At 40.0% G+C, this 27,023-nt stretch overlaps 1 protein-coding gene across 5 annotated transcripts in view; it reads right to left on the bottom strand.

The window, feature by feature from the left end:
- Positions 1 to 27,023, bottom strand: part of MICAL3 (microtubule associated monooxygenase, calponin and LIM domain containing 3) — a 218,929-nt gene that overhangs the window by 65,147 nt on the left and 126,759 nt on the right. For all 5 annotated transcript variants that reach the window (XM_032220796.1, XM_032220795.1, XM_032220797.1 and 2 more), the window contains 3 exons: positions 21,072 to 21,258; positions 17,589 to 17,677; positions 15,496 to 15,583 (listed from right to left, as the gene is read on the bottom strand). In XM_032220796.1, coding sequence (XP_032076687.1) covers positions 15,496 to 15,583; positions 17,589 to 17,677; positions 21,072 to 21,258 — 364 coding nt within the window. The remainder of the gene's footprint in view (positions 1 to 15,495; positions 15,584 to 17,588; positions 17,678 to 21,071; positions 21,259 to 27,023) is intronic.

The following is a 27,023-nucleotide window of genomic DNA, read 5'->3' as shown; positions in this document are numbered from 1 at the left end:
ATAAAGTTCTAACACTAAGCTCAAAATTTGATCCCTTGGTCTTCTCAAGGGTGAAAAAAGAACTTTGGCTGTTTGGGAGTCAGGGGATTCACAACAGAAGTTCAGAAAAAGAGCTTCAAAGTTGATCTTGAAGGGCTGGTGGCTGAATGCTATTGAAGAACTGTGAGCTACAAATGCTTTTTTTAAGAAAGAGGAAAGAGATAGGCTCAAGTCACAACACGCAAAGAATGCCCCTCATAGGGTCACCAAAGTGGCCAAGATAAAGAGGAATTGAAACAGTTTTGTCAGATTACTTTTCCATTGACAGTTGAAGGAAGAGAGCTGTCCCTTTTCAGACCAATCATAAAAAGTTTCAGAATGAACCTCTGCATGAATGCAAACCCATTAGATACAGAGAGAGAAAAAATATTAATAGTTTCTCAAATACCAGCCTTTGCTCAAGCTGTTACTGAATAGTGTTAGATACTGGGTGGAGAGGGGAAGGTACCGTACTAGATTACTATGTTTTTACTAGATGATTGCACTGGTCAGAATTGGAACAGCATTTTGCTCAATCTTTTTAATTCTCAACTGTTAATATATCCAAAGATACTACAAACCAAATCAGACCAAAAACAACCAAACACCCAACATACAGAATATTCTTTCTCTGTGTATTTGTACCATGTGTCTATTTATCTATTGCTCCTAAATTCAAAATATGCAATTTATCAGGCAATTGGTTCCTGGTAATCTGTATCATTAATAAATGCAATTATCCTTTGTCTTATGACAAATGTAAGATATTAACTCTTACTCATATTCCTGTTCAGCATGAAGTGTTGATGATTTCACTGTCTTATGCAGTGTTTTATATTTTAAATTAAAACCACAAATTCCAGCTCTATTATCTTCCTTTTATCATTATCTCTAATTGGTGCCAAATGTAATTGCTTGAGTGTGGGTCCCTGACAAATAAAACAATCAGGCACTTGGATATGACGTAAATTGGAACTTCTACCTGCTAGTAACCAGAATAACTAAAGACCTGAGAGATGTCAAGAACACATTGCAATTTTGAGCACTTTTCAGCAAAACAAATGCTTGTGTATATAACTGAAGTTAAATACCTTCAGTAGTATAGTTGGCAGAAGCTCTCATAAAACATTTCTAAATTCCATACATATCAACAAAACCTTATTTTGAAACGTCCCGTAGCCAAAGGCCAACTAAGGGGAAAAAATAGCCATCTGCAAATAAAGAAATGTTAATGTGCATGAATACCACATGTTTGCGAGAGGAACTGAGGAACAACATGAATATTTCGCATAAATTGCTCTTATCTTGCTCTCTCTGCACATCAGGGAATTTGCAGTCTATTACTTTAAATTCTGCATTCCCTTGATAAATCTGGTGGAAGACTGGAAACAGTGATTACTAGTTTCTAAGGAAGTTCAACTGTTACATTGCTCACTTTCAAAATTACCTAATTGCCTAATTTATTCCCAGATACCCAAGATACGTTATTCTCAACGTACCCAAGGATCTCTCCTATTCTGCTTTCCAATTCCACCACAGCTTGCGTTTTGTGAGTTAGGAAGCCTCCTACCTATAGTAGCCAATGTAAAAGTAAAGAATAGATGCTACCTGATTTAGCATTAGTAGCTATAGTATGAACATGTGGAGGTGGGGGAGATGGGAGCATTTGGGAATCTTGGAACTGTATTGAATTACAAACTAAATATGAGATCACACTGCGAAGCAACTGCAAAAAAAGGACATGCCGTTTTAGGCTGTATCAACAGAAGGAAGTTTCTAATTCACAGGAAGTCATGAATCCACTTCGTTTTGGTCTTGATGGGACCCCATCTTGAGTACTCTGTTTAGTACAGAGTACAGATCAACCTAAGGAATCAATGAATCAAGAGTAAGAAGAAGAAAAATGAGAGAGGTATGATAGCCTTCTCCAAATACTATACCTAAAAGAAGGTAATGTCTATTTTCTATCACAGCAAAAATGTACAGGAAGATGGATTCCAGTTGAATGTTAGAAGACACTTCCTGATGTAAGAGTAGTTCAACAATTGTAATGATGTGGGACTAACCTTGGGAGACAAGGGAAAGAGCTACAGCCAGAAGAAAGTTCAAATGAGAGACAGCTTAGGTCAGAAGGCGTGTGGGCATGAGGGACCCTCCCTAGTTTCTTGGGCTGTATAGGTGATGGAGAAGAAATATACTTTCAGACTTTCAGAATTCTGTTAATTTAACTGGCCAATGAAATACTAATAGTTCATCTAGGCATGTTTTCTGTTTGGATTAGCTCACAAGGTTGACAATAATGGAACTGATTGGTGTATCTTCTTCGTTAAAAGTATTTAAACAGAGACTAGACATCCATCCATTTGGGAAGTTTTAATTTGAATTCCTGAAGTGAACTGGAAGATCATTCCAACATTATGAGTCCAGGAATTCTGGACTGACACCCTAAACCTGAGCAGATAAAATTCCATACCCAAGTGTCTCCAAGTATGTATTGTCAGGAGTATAGCTGCTGGGTATCATCTTGTTCATTTCATAATAATTTTCAAACGTGGAAATGAAAACATGAAGATACAGATGAGTTCTTCATTCATTATCCGTCTCTGGAAGGTATAAAATAATACTGAGGATGCAAAGGATCCCAGAGTCTCTAGAAGTGACGAGACTATTCTGACATATAACAGAGATCTTGGGTCACATTGAAGATTCACAAATAATTAAATTGGGGGAAAGAGGAAGAAGGGGAAGTCTGGAGTAGGTTGATTTGGAAAATGGTGGGGATTTCAGTGTTGTTCGGCATATATACGCTTGTAGAGCAATAAGGATTTTTTCCCCTCTAATTTATCCGAGAAACTGATTCATTCATTTTAGAAGAACACTTTACATTCAAACACCAATAATCCATGTGGGATTGTACTTATGAATAGAGTAGGCTAGTTGAGGTGTTTATCATATTAAACTACTCTCCAATTGGAACACGGGCGGATTGGAAAGGCACTCATACCCCCCCCCCCCCAAAAAAAAGGGGCATGCCAAACACGCAGTCAGTAATGGAAGGTTGTGCTGGCAATTCTCTGGAAGGTACCAGCTACTGAAGAGTGACTCAGTTCTTTAGTCATAGGAATTTTGTCTTAGAGCAGATCTGCCAAACTGGTGGCCTGCAGGCCCGATGTGTCATGCTCAGACCACGCCAACCCCTGCTCCACAAAGGCAAAAAACGTCATGATAACGTCATGTGGCGCAATCGAGTTTGACACCCATGTCTTAAGAGTCAAGGGTGGATTCCAGTGGGTTCCGGCAGCCATTACTGCCAATTTGCTCATGGGCGCTTCACGCGCATGTGCAGTACAATAAAAATTGTTCTGTGCGTGCGCAGAAGCCAAAAACAAGATGATGCTGCCAGGAGAACCGGTTCGGAGTGTGTGGCAGGCCTGGGTCGCTGCCAGTTCCAGCGATACAAGACACCAAAACAACACCGGTCGGACAAACCGGGCCGAACCGGTAGGAACCCACCACTGCTTAGAGTAGAAAGTAATCTTCTTTAATTCAACTGCTGGCTGGCTGGGGAATTCTGGGAGTTGAAGTCCTCAGGTCCTAAAGTTGCAAAGGTTAGACATTGTTGATCTAATCATTAATAAAATATTCCTGGAAACTTCCTTAACTTCAAATAACTCCATGGTTATTCTTCATTAAATATTTCAAATAGTTTGCCATTACCTTCTTCTATTTCAAGGTCCCAGTCTAGCCTAAAACCTCAGTACTTCCTAGGAGGTGTCCTGCCTACCTACTAACCAAGTACAGCCAGGCTTAGCCTTTTCAAAATCAGCCAAAGTTGGAGAAGTACAAATACTGTAATGTATGTAATTTTTCTGTGAATTCCCTAATAAAGAACTTGCCTTGATGATGTTAACGCAGCAGAGCAATAGAGCTATAATCATTTTACACAGAAATTCATTTCATTTTCTAATTTCTTTTCAATACAAAATTAATAACTTCCTCCACTCAAAGTCAATATTTCTTGTAACAGAAAAAAATACTCCTTGTGGCTTATTTTTTTCCACAATAATATTGGCGGCGTTCTAACTTGTTCAAGTGTCTTTGAGTTTCAGTTTCTTGTAGAGTTTTTGGCAATGTTAGGATATCACAAATAGTTAATAATGCCTTAGGGCAGGGTGATCAAAGTCAATTTCATTGAGGGCCACATCGCGGTTGCGTTTGACCTCTGGGGTCTGGGGTGGGTATGAAGAGGGTGGGCATGGCCAGCTTGATGTCACTCGCATCGGGAGGGCTCCTATGATGGCCTGAGTGCTAGCAAAAACAGACTCCCGAGCTCTGTTTTCGGCCGTGAGGGCTCCTATAGCCCTCTGCCAGTGAAAACAGAGCTGGGGGGGGGGACGCGCGCGCGCGCACACGCACACACACACGATTTCTGTTTTCAGTGGCAGAGGGCTGCAGGAGGCTGTCACGGCCGAAAATGGGGTTTGTGAGGATCACATGTGGCCTTCTTGAGCTCAGTTTTCGCTGGCAGAGGCACCACGGGCCGGTCCTTCACTATTTCTAGGGCAGCCCCTCAAGCCAGTTCTAAGCACCCCATGGGCTGGATCCGGCCCCCAGGCCTTGAGTTTGACAGCTCGGCATTAGGGTTTGTTTCAATAAGCTCCAGGAAGCCCTGGAACCTGTCATATTCAAGAAACACATTTAAAATTGTTATGTCATGTGTTATTCAAGTGTGTTTCATTTTGAAACAGGTTATTAGATTTGGTGGCGGTGGTGGTGGTGGCGGTGGTGGTATGTGTGTGTGTGTTGGACTCCTTTCAACTGCCTGGAAGAGTCCTGGCAATCTTTTTAGAAGCGGTTTGCATTGCTTTCTTCTTCCTAAGGTAGCTCAAAGTCACCCACCTGGCTTCATGCCTAAGACAGGACTAAAACCTGATGCTTTTAACCAATAAATTAAATTGGTTTTCTTGCATGTTGACACATTGGATTTTAGTAAACTAAAACGTTGGTAATACTTCGGTTTTCATTTTGCTGCAACACTGACTCCACCTCGCTGTTTATTATTTCGGGCACGGCTGTAAAACTCGCGGTGTCACGTTGCCGCCACGTGACATTTTGCAACATGTTTTCCCTTTGGGGTGGGCATGGCCGGCGCGTGAAGCATTTTGCGTGGCCGGAGGCTTGACACTCCTGATTTAGGGGCCTATTTAAAAATTTTCATGATTTCCTTTAAAGCATAAATCATCAAGACATCATATGAACCAAATTTCTCTGCTGTCTGAGAAGGGGCTACAGATAGTTTGTAAAGCAGACACTTTATATAGCTATCAGTTTAAATTCCCAGCATCGTAAGACTGAAGATCTGTTCCGTATAAGTGTTATATATTTAGATCGGTGTTTCTCAATTTTGGGACTTTAAGATGGTTGGGCCAAAACTCATTCATGCTGGCTGGGGAATTGTGGGAGTTGAAGTCCTTACATCTTAAAGATTCAGAGCTTGATCTAGTCTCTGTGATCCAAAAAGAACCTATATTATTCCACAGAGGGCTTTGATATAATATATCTTAAAAGTCCCCAAGGCGCAGAAAAACTGGTTTAGGCTGTTCTTTCATAGTCCTTGCAATAAGGCTCTCATAACTTGATTTTTCAAAACACTCAAAGAGGAAAGGATACAAAAGAAGAGTTTTTAAAAATCTATTTATTTGATAAGAACGAAACTGCAAAAGCTTGCAGTGTACAGTAAAAAAAATTAGAAGATCTCATAAATCTAAAACTGCTGATGTGTTTTGAAAGCAGTATTACTTTGAAACGAGCTTCCATGTTCACATTGCATCAATTCAGATACAATTGAACTAGGAGGAACCATATCTCAGAAGAGGTAGAGGGAAACAGATACTAAAAGAAAAAAAATGTAGATTGTAGACTTCAAACATTTTCATTTTTTGTTTTAAATCTATTGTTATCTTATTTTAGCATCTTGTTAAGTTGTTGTAATTTTCTACAGCAATCTTTAGAAAATAAATTGAGGTTTTTCCCATTGAAGATTATCTTCAAAAGATTAACAGGGGAAATGAAAAGCGTATGTATATGTGTATTGTGGGGAAATCATTCCCTGCTTACAGCCATATTCTTGGCTTTTAGGTTCTGCTAAAGACTTGTATTTAGTTCTGTGGATGACTTTGTCTACCAACCAGCAAGCCCTGTTCATGGAGCTATCCTTGAAAAGCATCCAGAAGCTTCAGCTGGTACAAAATGCAATCACACAAGCTAACTTGGGCATTCAAAGAAGAGTGCATTGGATGCCGGCCAATTGAAGGTTTTGGTTATGATCTGTAAAGCCCCAATGACATGGGATCAGACTACCTATCGCCCCATCACATCAGCGCATCCACCCAGTCAGATAGAGAAGGTATGTTGCAGGCCCCATTAGTTAAGGAATTCCAAATAGTGGGCCCCAGGAAGAGAGTGCTGTCTGCTGTTGCCCCATCCCTTGGAATATTCTCCCCCCAGAGGTGAGGTGGACCCCCAATCTCCAGCCTTTTGAAAATATCTAAAGACCTGGCCTTGCCATCTAGCTTGGGACTCCCAGAGGAAGACACAGCCATGAGGCTGGTTAAGTGCCCCAAAGCCCTTGTAACTGCTACTCTTCAGCATCTTAAACAAAGGTTGTTATAAATTGATTTATAGCGTCCTATTCCTTCTTTTCCCCAGATTAGATTTCCTGAAGAATTTGCCTGATTGGTTTTTCAAAGAGACTAATATTGCTTTCTCTCTTGACGTGGAATTTATAATCTTCAAGATTAAACAGCCCACTCATTGTTCACATGGGAAAAAAATACAATGGATGAACAAGCTTAGAACCCTGTCTGCACATTTGGTTTACAAGAAAGGGATCAGAACTCTTTTAATAAAACTGCACCACAAATAGAATACAAATCATGCCAGATGCCAGGAATGTTATCTTCAAAGTAGAATGTATGTGTATTTTATGTATGTATGTATGTATGTGTGGTGTGTGTGTGTATGCATGTGTGTGTGTGTATGTATGTGTGTGTGTGTGTGTGTATGTATGTATGTATGTATGTATGTGTATATATATATATATTTGTAGATTTTCACAAGTGTAGGTATGCTGGTCTTGTTGTATTTGGGTCTTTTCCCATGTAAGATTGATATTGTCTTGGCAACATTTCGGCGAGGCTCCCTTGCCACGACACCAGCCTGAAGATGGCGAGTGAGACCTCGCTGAAACATTGCCAAGACAATCTCAACCTTACATGGGAAAAGACCCGAACACAACAAGACCAGTATATATATATATATATATATATGTATGTATGTATGTATGTATGTATGTATGTATGTATGTATGTATGTATGTATGTATGTATGTATGTATATATATATATATATATATATATATATATATATATATATATATATATTTAAAGTCACAACCCCTGGTATGCCCAAGTATGGGAGGAAGGTCACACTTCCACTCTCTGTCATTAGGCTCGTCACAAGAGACCATCCAGACATATATATCCAATATATATATATATTCTTCTCGGGGTGTGTGTTCTGTTAAGATGCAGCCTGTTGTGCCTTAAAATGGCTTCTACTCTACAACACAGTGGAGTTGCCATGGTAATGGCTTTACAGTACTCTACAAGAGGGCTCCCTCTGGTAAGGGAGAAAATCCAACATTAGAAATTATGTTTGGTCTGGACATTTCCCCCCTATAACTAAATACCTGGAAAATGCCGGATAATCAGCTACTCCCTTATATAGAATGTTCTTCAAACTGTGTAGGGGAGAAAGAAAAGTTCCTGGTGCATTTTGTAGCATTTGCTACCACCGTGCCATTTATTCTAACTGTGATTTTTATGTGCAATTTACTTCTTCACCCCATGTGTGTTATGACTCAGTCCTAGTGGAAACCAAAGAGACCCTAGGAGACTTCCCGTATGCGTCTATTGCTCTCACTTTAAACAGTGAGAAACATTTCTCAGAAGAGCACTTTTATTTAATTGTTTGGAGCCCAGAGGCATCACTAGGTGTTTGGGAGCTTTGACATTTTCTTACTGCATCATGAATGACCCAAATATTTATATAACAATGTCTTCCAGAGTTCAGACATCTAATTCCTCACACTTGACATAATTCTGCCCCATTTTCTTAGTGGCAGAAAGTGCTGTCCCCATGAGGAAAATATCACCATTATTCGACAACAAAATGGGAAACATCTTCAGTGATTTGGCATAATGAGCAAAAATCGAGGTTAATTTGTACATTATTTTCATTCATTCAGTAGTCAACCAAAAGAATCTGGAGGTATTTAACTTATGTACAGCATTCTTAATATAAAAACACCACCTCAACCTACTTGGGGTAAATGGCATGGGTTTCACCATTTTTATTCTCTTTGGCTTGATTTCTTGATTATTTATTATTATACTATAATTTTATATCTTTATGGGTATTTTGCTTACTGTTCTACAATTTAGTTTGCCTACTATGAATCAGAGATAAGAGATGTGCTGAGTTATTTGTTTAATCATGCATTCCATTTATGTAAATGCCCAGCTTGTAACTGTGACTGAGCAATGGGCATAGAATTAAAAACTAATAAAAAGTGGGGGGGAGAGGGGAAATAAGTAGAAGTAAGATGAAAGACATGAAGTCACCGTTCATGCACAGCTGTCTGTTTATGCACAGATGTGTATGCTGCATTGCCCTATTGTTTTGGGATTCTATGCATACTGTGGAACAGGGGTGGGGAACAATGGTCCTTTGATGACTTGTGGACTTCAACTCCCAGAATTCCTGAGCCAGTCACAAGTCTTAAAGGGGCCATCGTTCCCCACCTCTGCATAGAATCACAAATTGGAAACGCAAGCATTGGAATTGTGCCAAGAAAACCTTAATTCTCTCAAATTTTCTATAGACCAATATTTATTTTAGTGGCAGGGTAATCCTAATTTCATTGTTGTGGGGCAACTGCAGAACCTCCTAAAAAGGTTTCCATTTCCAACCACTCCAAGCTGAAGTCACGCGAGATAAGCAATAGAAAAGAAACACTCAGAAAACTGAATATTGCTTGGAATTTATTTCCTTTTTTTAAATGCACAAAAACATAATTCAGTTTCACAGTAGGAAGAAATCCAAAGTTACAGAATGTAAACATGCACATGCACCGTCACCCTCACAATAAGTGCAAAAAACCCCCAACAGCTAAAAATAAGGTGCAACACCTCCAGCTGTAAATATCAAACTTTTTGGAGTACATTCCCTTTTCTTCCCTGAGCCCCAGTCTAAATCTCAAGTAGTCTGATGTCGATAAAGTTTGCAATTTCAAAAAAAATGAGTGGTTTAAATAAAAGCACCTTGGAGTCAAAAAGAGATAAGCTACTGTTCTTTTTCAAGATTCAAAGCATTTTAACATCAATGCACAAGCAGTATTGCATATTGTTTATGAAAATGTCCGGAGTAACCCATGTCTTTCAAGAAATGCATTTACATACAAATAAAGCAAGTCAGTGTAAGGTTGAAAAAGAGATGAAAGGAAAAGAGAGAAAAAAACTTGTTTTCCCAGCAAGAAAATGTTCTCCACCGCATTTTATACTGGGGTTCCAGTATCCTATGCCTTTCTGCTTTATAGCACTTCTAAAATGTTTCCTACATTGTAAAAATGCAGAAGACTCCATTTTTATCCCTGTTCTTTGCCAATAGTTCCATATTCTGACCTTTCATCATTATCTCTCCTGTATAATAGGGTGATTTTGTTTGTTTTAAAAGCATTGATGGGATGGGAACCTAGAACAAGACAATTGCAAGTCAAGAGAGGGACCCTAAACCTATAGTTCCTCAATATACAGTGTAGTGATTATCCATCCCAAAGAGCAAGACTGTTTATTAATATTAGTCTAATGGCAGGTTGATACATTGCAGCAGCTATGTCTAAGCCAGTGTTTCTTAACCTCTGCAATTTTAAGAGGGGTGGACTTCAACTCCCAGAATCCTTCTGGCTAGCATGCAATGGGTAGGGGAATTCTGGGAGCTGAAGTCCACCCATCTTAAAGTTGCAGAGATTAAGAAACACCAGTCTAAATCATCTAGAAATACATCCATAATATCTTATTCCACAGAGAAACTTTAATAAATAGCTAAGCAATATATTGCATAGAATGACTACTATCACATGAAGATACTTTTGTATGACAACGTCATCTATGTTAAAGGTGTGTAGCCTTCATAAAATAGGCAGTGTTCTAGGTACTATTTATACAATGGCAGTTTTCTCTATGCTGAGTGCTAAATATGAGGACTTCCAAGTTGTCCAGAAAACATGTCTATTGCTGATAATTCTGGGCACTGAGGTTTACACATCTGGATTAAGAACAGTTTAGGGGAGACTAACTTAGGGTCTCATTGAGAACAGACACAGATAAGATGCAAACTAGCAGACCCTAAACAGCTATTTTGATATACCAAATGATCCAAAATCTCTTAGGTGTGTTTGACGTGTCACTTAATCTAACATGATTATTTGAGTGCCATTATTTTATCCAGTTATCGAGGAAAATAATAAAAATAACATTTCGCCTCGGTCTTGTATGTTGGGAGTCCACGGTATAAATTTTGACGACTTATAAGGTTTCCAAAGTAATGGTCCAAAGTAAGTAAGCAAGGGAAACACTTTAGGAAGGTTTAATTTAACAGTTTGACAGATGCTGTACAGAAGTGGAGATAGTAAAAATCTACTGTTTCACGACAGAGCTGAAATTCTCTTATACTGTAGTGCCTTGGCCAGATACAATAATATATATAGAGATATATAGATATTTTAAAGGGTTTGTCACACTTCTGCAAAATTGTTTTGCATATTCCAAATATTTCATTAATTTAATGGTCAATTGGGTGAAATATGTGCTACGCTAATGTAAAACTGGTATCACTAATACAGAAATTGAAGCTGGACAAATAAATGTTTCAAGTTGAGTTTTTTGGCATAGTGAACTTCAGGTCAGCAATGCAGGTCCTAGAGAAGTCTATTTGTACTGTATGACAATGCAGTATTGTACTGTATGTAGCTTTATCTTCTACTTAAAGTTGGCAATTGATTTAAGTAACAAATACAGACATTTAATCCTTGGTGAAAAGCTTAAATTAACCAAACCCAAGTTTAGTATATTGAATTATCAGCAAACAAAAATCATGTACAGTAGTAAAAACTTTTTTTTAAATCAAGACCTCCTGCCTTTAGGAAAGGAATGGAATTTGTAAGGATCATTTACTATATGTGTGCATATAGTGCATGGAACATGTGTCATTAATTCCTTATTACAGCTATGCTGCTATTTAAAAATACAATTATCAAGTTTCAGCAGTGAGCTAAATTAACGATAATAATTGATTGGTGATCTCAGAGCGATACCTAAAGGGTTTTCTTGGTATATGGAAATATTGAATTTATCAGCTCTGAACACCTTAATTTTACAAAAAAAAGAAAAAACGAAAACCTTACCCTGCTTGGACTTCCCTTTATTCTTAGATGCTATATTAATAATTCTGGCCTCCTCGGTTGGGACAGTCTTAGATTGTGAACCTAGTAATTTATTAAATTTGTATGCCGCTTGATTATCAACAACTCTTAATCTTCAATTCTATGGCTATACACTGGATTAATCAATTTGTTTGTAGAAACGTAAGTTTGGTTTGTTTAAACCATGTGAGTTTAGGAACCATCTCTGATAATTTTGGTGAATTATCCAAAGTTTTGTTCTACAACCGACAGCTAAAACTAGAATCCTTCACCCGTTCTAGCATTCTATCCCTTTTCTATCCTTCAGCAAATGCCTAACAACTAGGCACTAGGAATTCAATCAATGCTCATTCAAGAATATCAAGAAGCAGAGATCTCCATCCCATTATGCAGTAGGTATGCAGCTTTATAAAATCTCTGCTTAGAATACTGCCCTCATTATGTGATTAAATATATATCCAGATCATAATCTATGAATGTAAAGATTAATTTCCTAGTGACCCAAGTATCTTGGCCAGTGTGTTGAGTAGTCCACTAGTGCCCCCAGATTACTGAATTATACCTCCCATCATCACGAGCCAGAATAACTAATAACTGAAGTACTTGGAAACAAAAGAGATGGTAGTTTAATTAATCTTGGGGACATAAGTTTGAGAAAGATCATAATTACTTGAACAGTATTTTAACTTCTTAAACCAAAGGGAGTTAACTACTTCTGTCTCATAAGTAAGAATATTGGTTTCAAAAAATAAAGTAAACGTTCGTGTGTTTTTTTTTTAATCATGGGAGATATCCTGGATTATGCAGGTTAACAATTCAGGTTTTTCATGAAAAGAAAATTGCCATAGTTTCATTACATCTATGAGACCGTTCCATGCCTCAGAAATATGCTTCCCTCAATCTGATGTTTTCTAGATGTGCTGGATCATCACTGACCATATATTGACTGGCAGTTCTACAACAGGGATCTCCAAACTTGGCAACTTTAAGACTTGTGGACTTCAATTACCGGCTGGGGAATTCTGGGAGTTGAAGTCCACAGATCTTCAAAGTTGCGAAGCTTGGAGACCCCTGTTCTAGAGGATACATCTGGAAGACATCAGGTTGGGAACTCTGAACTAGACTCTTGGGACAATCAACATATTTTAGAACATTTTACAAACAATGAATAACATTTGTGTATTTAAAAATACATATTTAAAAAATTAACACTCACTGTAAAACAATCAAAAAAATGCATGAGGCAGGCAACGATTACAGGAGATAACCACTGAAAAGCAAGGACTTTCATAGTTTTAATTGGCAACAGCAGCAACTGCATCATATAGGAAAAAGTAAAGCGGTTATTTGGCACAAGAGTCCCAGGAGGGTACAAAGAAAGGTTTAATACAAGGACTGCAATAAGTACGTCAGAGTTCAAGTGTAGAAAGCACCAGTTGTGGCTTTCATCATTCTTGGACCAGCAGGAAAGCCTGCAACCTTTGACAGTCAAATGTCTCCAGATAGCAGGAACATCAAAAGCAATTAACGGAAAACAGTTTCAGGGGCCTTTGAAAATCAGAAGCAGCCATGAAGAGGAAATATGTTGATGTAATAGCTGTGCTAAATGTATTGGTATTTCTTTAAGTTCGGTGAATGATAATCTTTGACCTAGAATTATATTCTAATGACAATAACACAATCCGCAAAGTGGAAGGGATACGTGTGCCAAGAAAACGAATAATAATTTACAGGACGTACCTATTTTATCTATTAAACCACATGCCTGAATTACAGTAAAATTCTCTTCTTAGCTAATAGACAAGGGAAAGTAGAGATTTAAAATTCCATAGTAACCAAGCAAACATTGAATGCTAACTTGCTTGAAACATGCAAACAACAAAAGAGCAACACACCACCCTCATGCCCTGGCCCACTCTGAACCAAGAGCTTGGAATGGACAGCTGACCACAAACATAAATTAGTAGGAGGTACAGAGTTTGTCCAGCATTTCTAATATATTAGTAATCCCACTGCCACTTTCTCTTGAAAATCAGAAATAGTTTGCACGCTTCAAAATGCCAATTTGCTTTAATTCCAGTTTCTCTCATTGGCAGTTAGAAAAATCCCCTCTCTTTATTCTTGATAGCAATTCAAGATTTGCACAAGACTTTGCAAGACCTGTTTTTTTTGGAAACAAGCTAGGTCTGAAAAATCCTAAGATGTCCAGTCTGACCTAAATAAAATTCAACATTTCCTCAGCTCTGAGTCCACGCTGGTAGGCGATGATTTGGAATAACTTTAACTATCACCAAAAGTCATAAAGCATTTATACCACAAAGCACAGGATTAATTCATGCTTTAATTATTGCTATAATCAGTTTAGTAGGATGCTTATAATATTACTTCTATAATTCAAACATGTAAAAACACACATATTAGCAAAATAGCTATTTGACCCCTGAAGCCACACTATAAATATATAAAGTACTCTCTAGTTGCTTAGTGTAGCGTATATATATATATATATTTCTTATACTTATCACTCACTACTGAAATGCCACTCTACTGTGCAGACAGTCACGAAAATGACAGATGTCAATTTTCTCTCCTGACTAGCAGGGAACAGGTTAAGTAGCTTCTGAAGAATCTACACCAGCCATTAACTCAAATTAAACTGAGAAAAATAAGTCAGAAGCTCCCTAGCGTTATTAGAAATCTAGTTCATAGGCAATTTGCTCCACTTGCAAATTACCTAAATTGTCCTATCAAATAACCAATTTAAATTAAGCCTGCCCTTTCAATATTTGTCTGGACTACTAAGTTTAAACTCCTTTTAAGGGATTCACTCAATAATTAAGCAATTACATTAATGGAAAACCCCAAGACTCAAGTCATGCTATTACAATTTGTTCATGCATTAAAAAAAAAAGAAAGTCTTAATGTCTTTTAAATATTCATTCGAAGGCCAAACCATCATGGCTTCATTCCCAAATGTTGGCCATAAACTAAATAGGCCCACAGTTTTCCAGACCCAGAACTAAATCCATTCCGATTTTCCTTCAGGTTTCCTTCCAGTTTGGTTACCAGCGGTTCAAAAGAACAGCCTAGCGGCATGAACGTTTTTGGCACAAAACGCTTCCTTGAAGGAAGCATCCATGTCAAGGTCAAGCAGAATCCTCTCAATAGCACTTTGACTGGGCAGCCCATTCCTGGACCACCACAAAGCCCCCATATTTAGGCAGAGGAGATAAGAGCTGGTTGACCTCAGAGCCCACTAGAGTTAAAGGCAACGGGGACCCGCTCAACTGTCAGAGAAATCAAGAAGGATTATCAGTGAGGTTTTGATGTTTTGCTATTCGGGTACCATATTAGTGAGAGTCAGGGGACACAGGGATACAGTGGTCAAGAGTTTGGGTAAACACAGAAATTTAATTAATGAAGCCATTATTCCAAGCCTTTTCAAGCAACGCTAACATCATAAATAATCCATCAGTTACCCATTTCACAGATCAATTCTTTTGAAAAACTGGACCCACCATAAGGAAATGATGAACTGGTTGTCTGTGTTTACCTGAACCAGATTCAAAACAATAATTTTTAAAGGTCGTTTTTTAAGAGATTTGTATCTAAAACTACGTGGCTCCCCCCCCCTTCATATACATATTGGTCCCTAAGTGTCTCCCCAAACAAATCAGGGTTACAATGCTGTGGTTAATAGCCTAGTGCCGATAAAAACTCTCCCAGTATCTGCACAAGGATCTCCGACTGGACATAGAGAAAGGGGACTCCAAATGCTACCAGCTGGCACATGAAAAAGGAGTCCAAAGGATTTTGGGCTATGTGGTACCCAATGGAAGAAAATGTGCCCTGCAGCAACTGGCTTGCCTCCCTAACTCTGCCAAAAACGCAGAGCGAGTACCGCATCATCTTGCCAAACAAGGAAGCAGAGCTACCTGGGGTCTTCTCTGACGAGGCTGAGATGGAATTGGCACGCCCTGCACCATCAGCCGCCATGTTGTCCTGTACAGTCCCTTTGTTGTCCTGGAGGGAGGGGAAAACGTAAGGAAATAGACAACGTTAAGTGTAGATAAGGTAAAGGTAAATGTTCCGCTCACACATACTGTATGTGCTAGTCGTTCCCGACTCTAGGGGGCGGTGCTCATCTCCCTTTCAAAGCCGAAGAGTCAGTGCTGTCCGAAGATGTCTCCATGGTCATGTGGCCGGCATGACTAAACGCCGAAGGTGCACGGAACTCTGCTACCATCCCACCAAAGATGGTTCCTATTTTTCTATTTGCATTTTTACGTGCTTTCGAATTGCTAGGATGGCATAAGCTGGGACAAGTAACAGTTCACTCCGTTATGCGGTGCTGGGGATTCGACCCACCGAACTGCTAACCTTTCTGATCGACAAGCTCTGTGTCTCAGCCACTGAGCCACCGCATCCCAAGTGTAGGTAAATGCAAATGAACAAAGGGTGACACCGTTTTGCTTAAAAAGCTGAATATGTTTGCAGTGGTGAGCTTCTGAGATCCTACTTAATCACGATTTGATTCATTATATTACTTTTGATTCCTTCAAAACAAAGACAGCTTTGTGGAACTGATAACTGATTTTCGGCATATCGTCCTCTGCTGGCTATGGGGAGGGTTGTGTGTGTTTCACTGAAATAGAACGTACAGTTGAAGATTGTTTATCAAACCCTACAACTCCTTCAGCTTTCTCCAGCTCATTCGTCTCCTATTGATATTCCTTTTTTTTCTATATACTCTGGTCTTTGCATCTACTTCCTTCACTCCCATCCATGTTCAATAGATTGCTGGGAAACAGGCTGCTTCTGCCAGAGGACAAAACTGACCAAAAGCTGCTCTTTGATCCAAAGATACCAGAAGGACATTCAAAATGAAGCGGGGGGGGGGGGGCAGGAGCTTGACAACAACCTATTATTAGGTTGCATCAGCCTACAAATGCATACAAGTCCATTTCGTCAGTTTCTTAACCCCCAAACCACCACCATCCAATCCATCAGCAAAGACAATCTGCGACAGATTGTGAATCAGATGGCGAATGGCTAATAACGTCTACTGGCAAAAGGTTAGGGATGAAACCAGTCATGAGCTGGAAGTTGGCCACCCTAATATAATTCACGAGTCCCTTCATCATCAATGCTCCATGGATAATAGGTAGATAGCATGATCACTTATTTCCTTATTTCACTCATATCTTTATTTATTTAAAGAACGTATGTGGCTGCCTATCTTACATAGGGATCCTAGACATCTTACGGCAACCAGTAAAAAAAATATAAACTCTTTTCATCAGGTGACAGACCAATCATACTATTGATCCCCTGACTCAACCCCATCCTAACCCAATCTTGGTGGAAACAGCCAAGTTTTCATTAACTTCCAGAAGGCTAAAAGGATAGGGAGTCCTTAAATCTTAGGTGGATATACTTACGTACGTACATATATACATATATACATACAATATATATAAACAAACAAACTAAAATGTGGGTTTATAGATGCAGATTTGGCCATTTGACATTATATAAAGTTTTAAATGCAAAGAAAGAATATAAAGTCAACCATAGAGAAAAAATGAACATGTTACTGTTTTAATTTATTCCTTCATCTAGTTGACCTGATATTCTGGATTGAGGTATAGATCCTGATGTCTTCTATGTATCTTGGCTTACAGTTTCCATAAATCCTTTCTACAGCCAATTTTACCTCACTTTTATGAAAGAGATAGTCCAAAACATTTGGAGGACATACTCATTAGTAGCCAGCCTTGCAGATTTTGACTCAAAAACTCCTCTTTTGTGAAATGCTTGAGCATACAGGAAATAATGTAAAGGAGAGTATTTTTATGATTCTATATTTTCAATTTTGACTACAGGGAAGTATAATTTTACATCCACTGATACATTCTTGCGTAGTCTGCAAGGTTTAAAATTAACCCTCCCCTTACAAGCGACTCAAAGCCATGTTTAATACCAAGAAGCAACTCTGTTAATAATAAAAAATAAAACTCCACCTTACCTTTCCTGACAATGGACCCACTGCTGGCCTCTTCCTCTGGGCATAACCTGAAAGCCTGTAACAGTAGTGAGGTTTGCAGTAGAATTTTCCTACAAACAGATCAAGGAGAACAATAAGATAATAGGCGAAAACCACAGTTGTTTAACACTTGCAATGCAGGAGCTTCCTTCTATCATGTCTACTTTGTCATGTCACCTATGTAATTACGTCCCCAAAGTTGAATTTAAGTTAACTGATTCCAGCTTCAAAAATAATCCATTTTCCTACATTTCCTTGACATCTATTAACCAACACCCAGTTAGCCACCCGAGCATCCCAGGGAAACTTGTATGTTATCCCAAACAAAGCACTACTGTTGAGGAACAAAGGCTGTATCACATGAAAATCTGGCAGAAAAACTGCTAGAAAAATGAATGCAAAAACAGAAGGGCTAGGCATTAACTCCAAACAGGCTACTTGCTTACAAGAAACTCTGGGAAACTTTGAGGGATGAAGAATGGGGGGAAACTTGTGTCATGCCAAGACAGGTGGTTTTCAACTATACGTTTTAAATATTTGTCTTAAATATTCCAACAGCCAATAGATCTGCTCCTGAAGTCAGCAGTACAACAACCTCTGATGACCCAACTAAACCAGGGGTGCTTAAATCTGGCCTGCGGGGCTGGCCTGGAAATAGCAAAGGAGCGATCCACAGTGCTGCCGGAAGCCAAAATGGGGCAGGGCGGGGGTCTTCATGCCCTGTTCTGGCCGGCAGAGTGCTGCAGGAGGCGGTCGTCCCCTCTCCCCCACCCTACCCCCCGGGCCAGCCTGCAGAGAAGAACTACAATGTGATCCGGCCCTTGAAGAAATCCAATTTGACACTCCTGCACTAAACCTTCTGAAGATTCTCTGAGGACACTTCCCTATGGAAAGTTATGGCAGTCTAATCACAAAAATCTTAAAAGTTGAGAAACTGGCTATTCCTCTCCCCAGGGAATATCTCTGTTAGCATCTTATGAGATCTCACAAGAGAAATCTAATTAATATGTGGCTGCAAAGATCTGCAGTCTCTGAGCACTGCACTGAGATAGTATCATTGTAAATGTAAAATGTAACCATCATTGCTAATTATTAAGCAATGTTTTCCACAACATTAACATCAATTAGGAATTGAATCATAGGTATTTTATCCCTTCTCTATGGAAGAATTAGGAGTTGAATCATAGGTATTTTATCCCTTCTCTATTGAAAATCTACAGCTGAGATTTAAAAGTACCTGTTCTTTTGTCTTTAAAGCTTAAAGGCTCCTTTCTGTGAGAGAAAGGAGCAACTGTTGTTCATTGCAAATAAACTGAGTAGTCTCAGTTGGTGTTTTTGTAAGAGGTTAGTATATCTAGATCTATACCTAGAGTATCCTTTAGTATACAGTTGCAAGGAAAAGTATGTGAACCCCCTGGGATTACATGGAGTTTTGCATGAATTGGTCATAAAATGTGCTCTGAACTTCATCTAAGTCACAACAATAGACAAACACAGTCTGCTGAAAATAATACTACACAAACATTAGATGTTGCCATGGTTTAATTGCACATAACATGTAAACATTCACAGTGCAGGGAGGAAAAAGTATGTGAGCCCCTAGACTAATGATGTCTCCAAGAGCTAATTGGAGCCAGGAGTGAGCCAACCTTGACTCCAATCAGTGTGATGATATTGGATGTGTTGCTGACAGCTGTTCTGCCATTTAAAAACACACACCTGTTGTGGGTTTACTGGTTTCAAGAAGCACTGTCTGATGTGAACCATGCCTCACAGAAAAGAGCTCTCAGAAGACCTACGATCAAGAATTGTTGACTTGCATGAAGCTGGAAAGGGTTACAAAAGTATCTCCAAAAGCCTTGATGTTCATGTGTCCACAGTAAGACACACTGTCTACAAATGGAGAAAGTTTAGCACTCTTGCTACTCTCCAGAGGTGTGGTCGTCCTGTAAAAATGACTGCAAGAGCACAGTGCAGAATGCTTCATGAGGTAAAGAAGAATCCTAGAGTGTCAGCTAAAGACCTATAGAAATCTCTGGCACATGCTAACATTTTTGTTGACACATCTACAATAAGGAAAACATTAAATAAAAATGGAGTACATGGGAGGACACCACGGAAGAAGCCATTGCTGTCCAAAAATAAAAATATTGCAGCACGTTTGAAGTTTGCAAAAGAGCACCTGAATGTTCCACAGCACTACTGACAAAATATACTGTGGACAGATGAAACCAAAATTGAGTTGTTTGGGAAAAACACACAATACTATGTGTGGAGAAAAAAAGGCACAGCACACCAACATCAAAACCTCATCCCCACTGTAAAACATGGCAGAGGGAGCATCATGGTTTGGGGCTGCTTTGCTGCCTCAGGGCCTGGACGGATTGTTGTCATTGATGGGAAAATGAATTCCAGAGTTTATCAAGACATTTTGCAGGAAAACATACGACCATCTGTCTGCCAACTGAAGCTCCGCAGGGGATGGGTGATGCAACAGGACAATGACCCAAAGCATACAAGTAAGTCAACACAAAAATGGCTTCAACAGCACAGAATACGCCCTCTGGAGTGGCCCAGTCAGAGTCCTGACCTCAACTCGATTGAATTGCTGTGGCATGACCTTAAGAGAGCGATTCACACCAGACATCCCAAGAATATCGCTACACTGAAACAGTTTTGTGAAGAGGAGTGGTCCACAATTACTCCAGATCGTTGTGCAGGTCTGATCTGCAACTACAAGAAACGTTTGGTTGAGGTTATTGCTGCCAAAGGAGGATCAACCAGTTATTAGGTCCAAGGGTTCACATACTTTTTCCTCCCTGCACTGTGAATGTTTACATGTTATGTGCAACCATGGTAACATCTAATGTTTGTGTAGTATTATTTTCAGCAGACTGTGTTTGTCTATTGTTGTGACTTAGATGAAGTTCAGAGCACATTTTATGATCAATTCATGCAAAACTCCATGTAATCCCAAGGGGTTCACATACTTTTTCTTGTAGCTGTAGATACTTTTAGTACTTAGCTTTAATATAAACCTAGATATTAATATCCTGTTTCCCTGAAAATAAGCCCTCCCCAGATAGTAAGTCCAATTCGACTTTTGAGTGCATGTGCTAAAATAAGCCCTCCCTGAAAATATTGCAACACAGCAGCAGCCATGAAGTGGCCATGCTCGCCACCTCCTGCACCTCCAAAATAATAAAACCTCCTCAAAAGTATGGCCAAGTGCTTATTTCAGGAGTCAAAAGAAAATCAGACCCTTTCTTATCTTCAGGGAAACATGGTATGTGTTTGTATTCTGTCAAGAGCTCAAGGTGATACACATAACCTCCTCCTCCGCCAATTTTTCCCAGAACAACTACCCTCTCCTTCCTCCAACGACATATCCCGAGATCTGTTTCTGCAGACACGCAGTCCCAGAAGACAGAAGCAAAATTCAACCTCCAAGAAAATTTCACTTACCGTCCACCAAATCGTAGGCATAGGAGGACAAGCGTAGAGTGGTGGCGCAGTATTCACATTTAAAGCAGCTGCGATGGAAGAATTTGCCCTCAGCGCTGAGCCTCTCCATCACATAAACCCGCTTGTGGCAGAAGTAGCAGACATCACTGCCTCCAACATTGGGGGGGAATTCTTTTTTTAATGAACCCTAAAGCGACAGAAGCAAGGAAAGCCTTGTAAGTTTGCTTCTACTCCCATGGAAGCCATTCATTTTCTCTTGGGTGGTCTTGAAATTTTCTACAGACGATGCTCCAGAGAATGCCCCAAACAGAGGAACTTACAATAAATCAAGGATCCTGAGACAGTGAAACAGTTGGCAAATGATACAGGAACCTGTTTCACTTCTACCCGAATTATACAACAAGTCCCATGGCATTTGATGGATTAGAGGATATATAAATAATTCATAGAGTCTTGTTGACCTACCTCCCATCTCTAAGGGAGGAAATAATTATTTACTTTGTAGGGTTATTGTGAAAGAGATATTTGTGATACAGAAATTGCAATGGTAATAAACCTCCTCATCTACCAAGGCGAGAGTTTCAACCCGTCTATATATGATATTGAGTGGCGTCCACATGTTTCATCCTAAAGACACAATCTATCTCTCCACTCATCTTTTATTCATAGGAGCCTTTACAAGAGTCAGGAACCGAAACAGGTATGTCTGACTATCTGTCCCAAAAGTGCTTTTCAAAAAGATTTCTTGGGTTTTTTCCCCCCTTGAACTTGGACTTTCTTGGGTTTTTTTTTCCTTGAAGATTTTGTGGTTCTCATCCAAGTAGCTTCTTCAGATCTGGTTGAATGGTGGGGAATGAAAAGGTTTATATTTTTGAAGTCATCTGGCATCCTGAAGGCTGTCCTTTAGCTCTCTGAGAGTCATTGAGGACCCTTGGAGTTTACCTGTACCTGTCACCTGAATCAAAGTGCAAATGGGTGTTGTTGCTACCCAGGCTTCCTTATCAAGCAAGAAGCGGAGTCTTGGTCCCAGCAACCCCCTTTTATTTACACGACTGTGACTGCCTTTCATCCACAGTCCACGAGGCTTAGCAAGCAATCTTTCAGAGGGTTGTTTATCAAACACGAACCTTATCTCATTTGGCGAGCTGCCAAATAACTTCCAAATGCAGGGCAAGTCAAAACTTGGCACAGAGTCTCTTATAGTTACAAACAGATCTTTCCACTCTTGACCCGGCCAAAATAACAAATTGTTTCCTGTAAAAGCCCACTCTCCGTTCACTCCTCTTTTTTTTTCCTATGGGAGGGGCCAATCACCCCCAAGGTGTGGCTTTACTCCTGAATTGACCCTGCTTTCTTAATTGTTGTCTTCCGGCAGCTCTGAGCATGCACACACTGGGAACAGGCTCCAGCTGTTCCTCTGCCTCGCTGCTGTCCAGCTCCCTCTCTGCCTCCGGCGCACAGCCCTCATCTGAGCTTTCCTCAGCCCTCAGGACTGGCTCCTATTCCTCCCCAACCTCCTCACTGTCTGAGTCGGCTGCCAGTTCCACAGGTCACCCGCAGGCCACAACTTTCTTTGGACTGCTAAAAGGACTGTGTTGTAGACATGGGTGATGTCTTCTGCCTCCCCCTGTGTTGAGAGAGGGCTGTTCAATTTTAACACAGATGGCCTCTTTGTTCTTTCTTTCATACCAGCAGTCCCCTCTGTCCAAAATGTGGATTTTGCTGTCTTCAAAAAAGTGGGGGGGCGGGGGGGGGGAGGAAAGGGTAGAAACCAAGGAAGTCCAGTTGCCCTTTGAAAAGCAGCTTTGGGACAACCCTGACCTGGATGATTGAGAAGCTCCATAGACGCCTGACTACCTCAGCTAAAGCACCAAAGGGGGGGAGGGGGCGAGAAATGCTTTATTATGAGATGAAGAAAGAGAGCCTAACTTCAAATATCACACTCACAAAACACACTTTGCTCTCTGCAAGTCATTCTCTTACCAGTTCCTTTTTGTCTAGCAGGGTTTTAGGCTGGTCTTTCCTTTGAAGCTGATTGGCTATCTGCTCAGCCAATGAGCTCACGCCTCCTGTATACATCTTTATATACTTCTACCAGGTGAAAGTAATTGGGGAGAGGGAAGGTAATGGATGGAAAGAGAAACAATATAAATGGCGTTGAAACCCACAAAAGGGGGGAAAAAAAGGATTTTTAAAAAAGGGTGCAAAAACTAATCAAACCATGCCACGGCAGTGGACCACGCAAGTGGGTGTGATACCAGCAAAACAGCAGCAACCAGTGGTATAAGCAGCACAAAATGTAACCCCTCATGGTCCATAACCAATTCCATGTGATTTGCAGAAGAGACTAACTCCGTGATGCTGAACCTATGGTCACATGGGCCTGAAGTGGCACATGCAGCGTCACCCATTCCTCTTCTGGGTTTCTGGCACACATGCACACGCGATGATCAGCTGGCCTTCGTACGTGTGGCAGTGCCGGAAACTGAAAGAGCTGGTCTTCCTTTTTTCCAGTGTGAGCATGCTGCGCGCCAGCCAGCTGTTTGTCGCACGTTCATGCCTTCCAGTAACCGGAAGACTAGTCGGCCGGTGTGCATGCGCGTGCTGGAAACCGGAAGTTCATTTTCCAGCCCGCGTAAGCCCCCTGGGCAGCTCCTCTTCCAGGTTGTGGCCCTGATGAGCACGCGGGGGCATGCTCCCATTCACCATCCCTGGACTGACTCATTTGTCAGAAAACACTTCAAGGAATGGGAAGATGTTCAAAGACTAAAGTGTTTTTTTCTCCAGTGGGACTGGTCTATCGGGACAACCTGGTCTACGCAATTATGGGATGGAGCATAATGCTTCCGTTTTCGCCTTTCAGTCCCAATCCAGCAGGGAGTCACTTTCGTGACAAACAATTTTTTTGTGTTAAATTTACTGTATTTTTCAGAGTATAAGGCGCACCGGAGTATAAGACGCACCAAGGTTTTGAAGAGGCAAATAAAAAAAAAGTTTTTGCACTCTGCAAACCTTCCAAAAATGATTCGTTTTTCGTGAAAACGGGCCTGTTCCCCCCCCCCAAAAGGCATGAATAGCCTTTAGGGACCTTGCAGAGTGCTCCTGGGGGAGTGGGGAGCCAAAAATGAGCAAAAAACAGGCCCATTTTCCAAAAAAAAAAAGATAGCGTTTAGGAAGCTTATAAAGTGCTCCTGGGGGCTGGGGGGGGGGTAAAATTGAGCAAACAGCGGGCCATTTTTTGCTCATTTCTGCCCTCCCCAGCCCTCGGGAGCTCTCTAAAAGCTTCCTACAAGCTATGCACGGCCGTTTTGGTGAAGGGGGCAGGGTTTCAGGAGGCAAAAAATGCTGCATACAGTGTATAAGATGCACCCAGATTTTCAGCCTCTTTTTTTTTTTAGGGAAAAATGTGCGTCTTGTACACCAAAAAATATGGTATGTTTTTACCAAACAAAGACCAGAGTTTCTCCATCATCCTATTCATCCAATGTGCTGTATTTATCTCTATGTTGAAAACCAGGCATAGCCCCCAGACAGGTACTAGATTCTAGCAGTACCTTGGCCCTGATGATGCACACAAGGCAAGAGAATAGGAGTAAAATCCCGATTCAATAAGAGACAAGCGCTGTATTTGCTCAAAGTGAGACAATCCAAATGTAAGAAAACCACCCAAGAAACATTAGAGAGTTAAAAACTTGCTTCTATTACCACAGTTCTGCTAAATCTAAACTACTGTATTTTTCAGACTATAAGATACAGCAGTGTATAAGACGCACCAAGATTTTGAAGAGGTAAGTAAGAAAAAACGTTTCTGCCCTCCCCAGCCCCCAGGAGCATTTTGCAGGCTTCAGCAGGGCTGGGGGGAGGCAAAAACGCTTCAGTTTTTGCAAAAAATGGCCTGTTTTTCACAAAAACAGGGGCGTTTTTGCCTTCCTCCGGCCCTGCTGAAGCCTGCAGAGTGCTTCAGGGGGCATGGGGAAAAATGCCTCAGTTTTTGTGGGGCAGGGTTTCAGGAGGCCAAAAATGACTGCATTTGGTGTATAAGACGCACCAACTTTCCACGCTCTTTTAGGGGGGAAAAGATGCATCATATACTCTGAAAAATATGGTGATGTTCCCCGGCTGAAACATATATGTGTTAGAAAAAAGTTGTGCTGCTATTTCAGGCATATACAGTACACAGAAGAATGTTATTCAAAGCAATATCCAATTATTTGGATACTATGATATCCAAAGACATACGCTTGGGAATTGTGTGTTCTGAATAAAGGATATTTTGGAAGGGAAACAAAAAAGACGACAGCGGGAAAGAGACAATTAATGTGAAAATTGCTGATATTAACTCAAGAAGAAGAGCATTTCTGCAGGCTTCTAAAAGCACCCTATAAATCAAACTGCACTACAGAAAAAAATGGACAGGATGATCATCAGAGAGCTATATTGGAAGAGAAAAAGCTTTTGTTTGACAAGTTGCACAAAATGCATTCTGCCAACACCTCCATGGGAAACGAAAAACAGATTGATGTTGGATGGCACCTCTTCAAGAAAAACAAGTTTGAAAAGAGATTCAAAAACAAAGCAGAACCATCCAGCAGTTCAGTCGTTTCAAAAACAAAGGATGTTCCAACTATTATACATTAATTTCCTTTGCACAGAAGAACACTGGCTAAGTAAGACCAGCAAGCTCTCCCTTTTGCCATCTTGAGTTGACTGAAGTAGTAGAAAAGATATGATAGCTTTGTCCTTCTCCAATCTGATGTTGGGTGGATATGCAGAAGTACGTTTCCTCATTGCCCAACTACCATGACTGTAAAAGCTGCTGTGACTATAATGTCTTCGGTTCTTCTGATCATAATTTGGGACTGTGTCTCCGCTTAGGGCTAAAATAGTCAGCCAACTACAACTAGACACGAAAGCTAAGTGAGCAACTTTGGGATAGTCCCTCTATCTCAGCCCAATCCATCATACAGGGTTATTGTTGGGGAAATAGGGGACAGGAACATTAGAGTTGTACAAGTAAAGAAGGGATATAAATCTAATAATTTTATTTATTTGTTTTATTTATTAAATTTGTTTGCTGCCTATCTCACCATGATAAATAAACTAGGTGGATTGAGGTTTCTACAAATCTTTTTCTGTTTCTTTGGATTTATTTTGTCTCTTTTTAAAGAACCATTAAAGCTCATGAAATTCAGTGTTTACAGGAATCAGTGTGATGAAATTGTTTAATCTATCCCCAACTCTGCTGCCAATCACCTGTGACATAATTCTAGCATTATGTCAAAGAAAAGTCCCCATAATGTGCAAAATTATGTAAGCCTATCCTATGTTCCCAGAAAATATCTTACAGTATGATGTTCTTCAACTAAAACTCACAAATTAGTCTCAGCCTTGTAGAGGAAGTTCTTCAATGTCCATTTTGAGTTGGGATATCAAAATTGTACACATTATTCAGAGAAAGGGACCCCACAGATTTACATACAATTATTAAAACCCTGGCTGATTACCTAATAATCTGTAATTCTTAAACTACCTTTTATTGTGACTGCAAAATTTTACGCAAGAACACAACACCCTACCTCCTGCTTTTTTTTCTGGAGAAATCACAGAGAATTTGGACTTCAACAATGTATGCTGTACATAATGATGAGATTCTTGCCTTCTTTATCATAAATCTCCTGCAGTTTTTGGAGTTTATTCATTATGTCATTGCCTATTCATCTAATTTGAAATTCTTCACAATTTCCTTTCCTTTTCACTATACCCCACATTTCAAGAACATCTACAAGCCTGGCTAATCTATGGATTTTCATCTCATTTTGCAATCATCAACCATGAAGTAATAATTGTTTGGAAGATAATGTTGCTACTTCCTGTTTCTGTATGAATGAAGCAAGCAAGTCTTCTAAAAATTGCATGTTATCTTGAAGTCTGGCAAATTAAGGTCCTTTGAAA

Source organism: Thamnophis elegans, chromosome 7 (genome assembly GCF_009769535.1).
Source record: "Thamnophis elegans isolate rThaEle1 chromosome 7, rThaEle1.pri, whole genome shotgun sequence".
NCBI classification, from domain to species: domain Eukaryota; kingdom Metazoa; phylum Chordata; class Lepidosauria; order Squamata; family Colubridae; genus Thamnophis; species Thamnophis elegans.
This window is presented reverse-complemented; position numbering and strand designations above follow the sequence as displayed.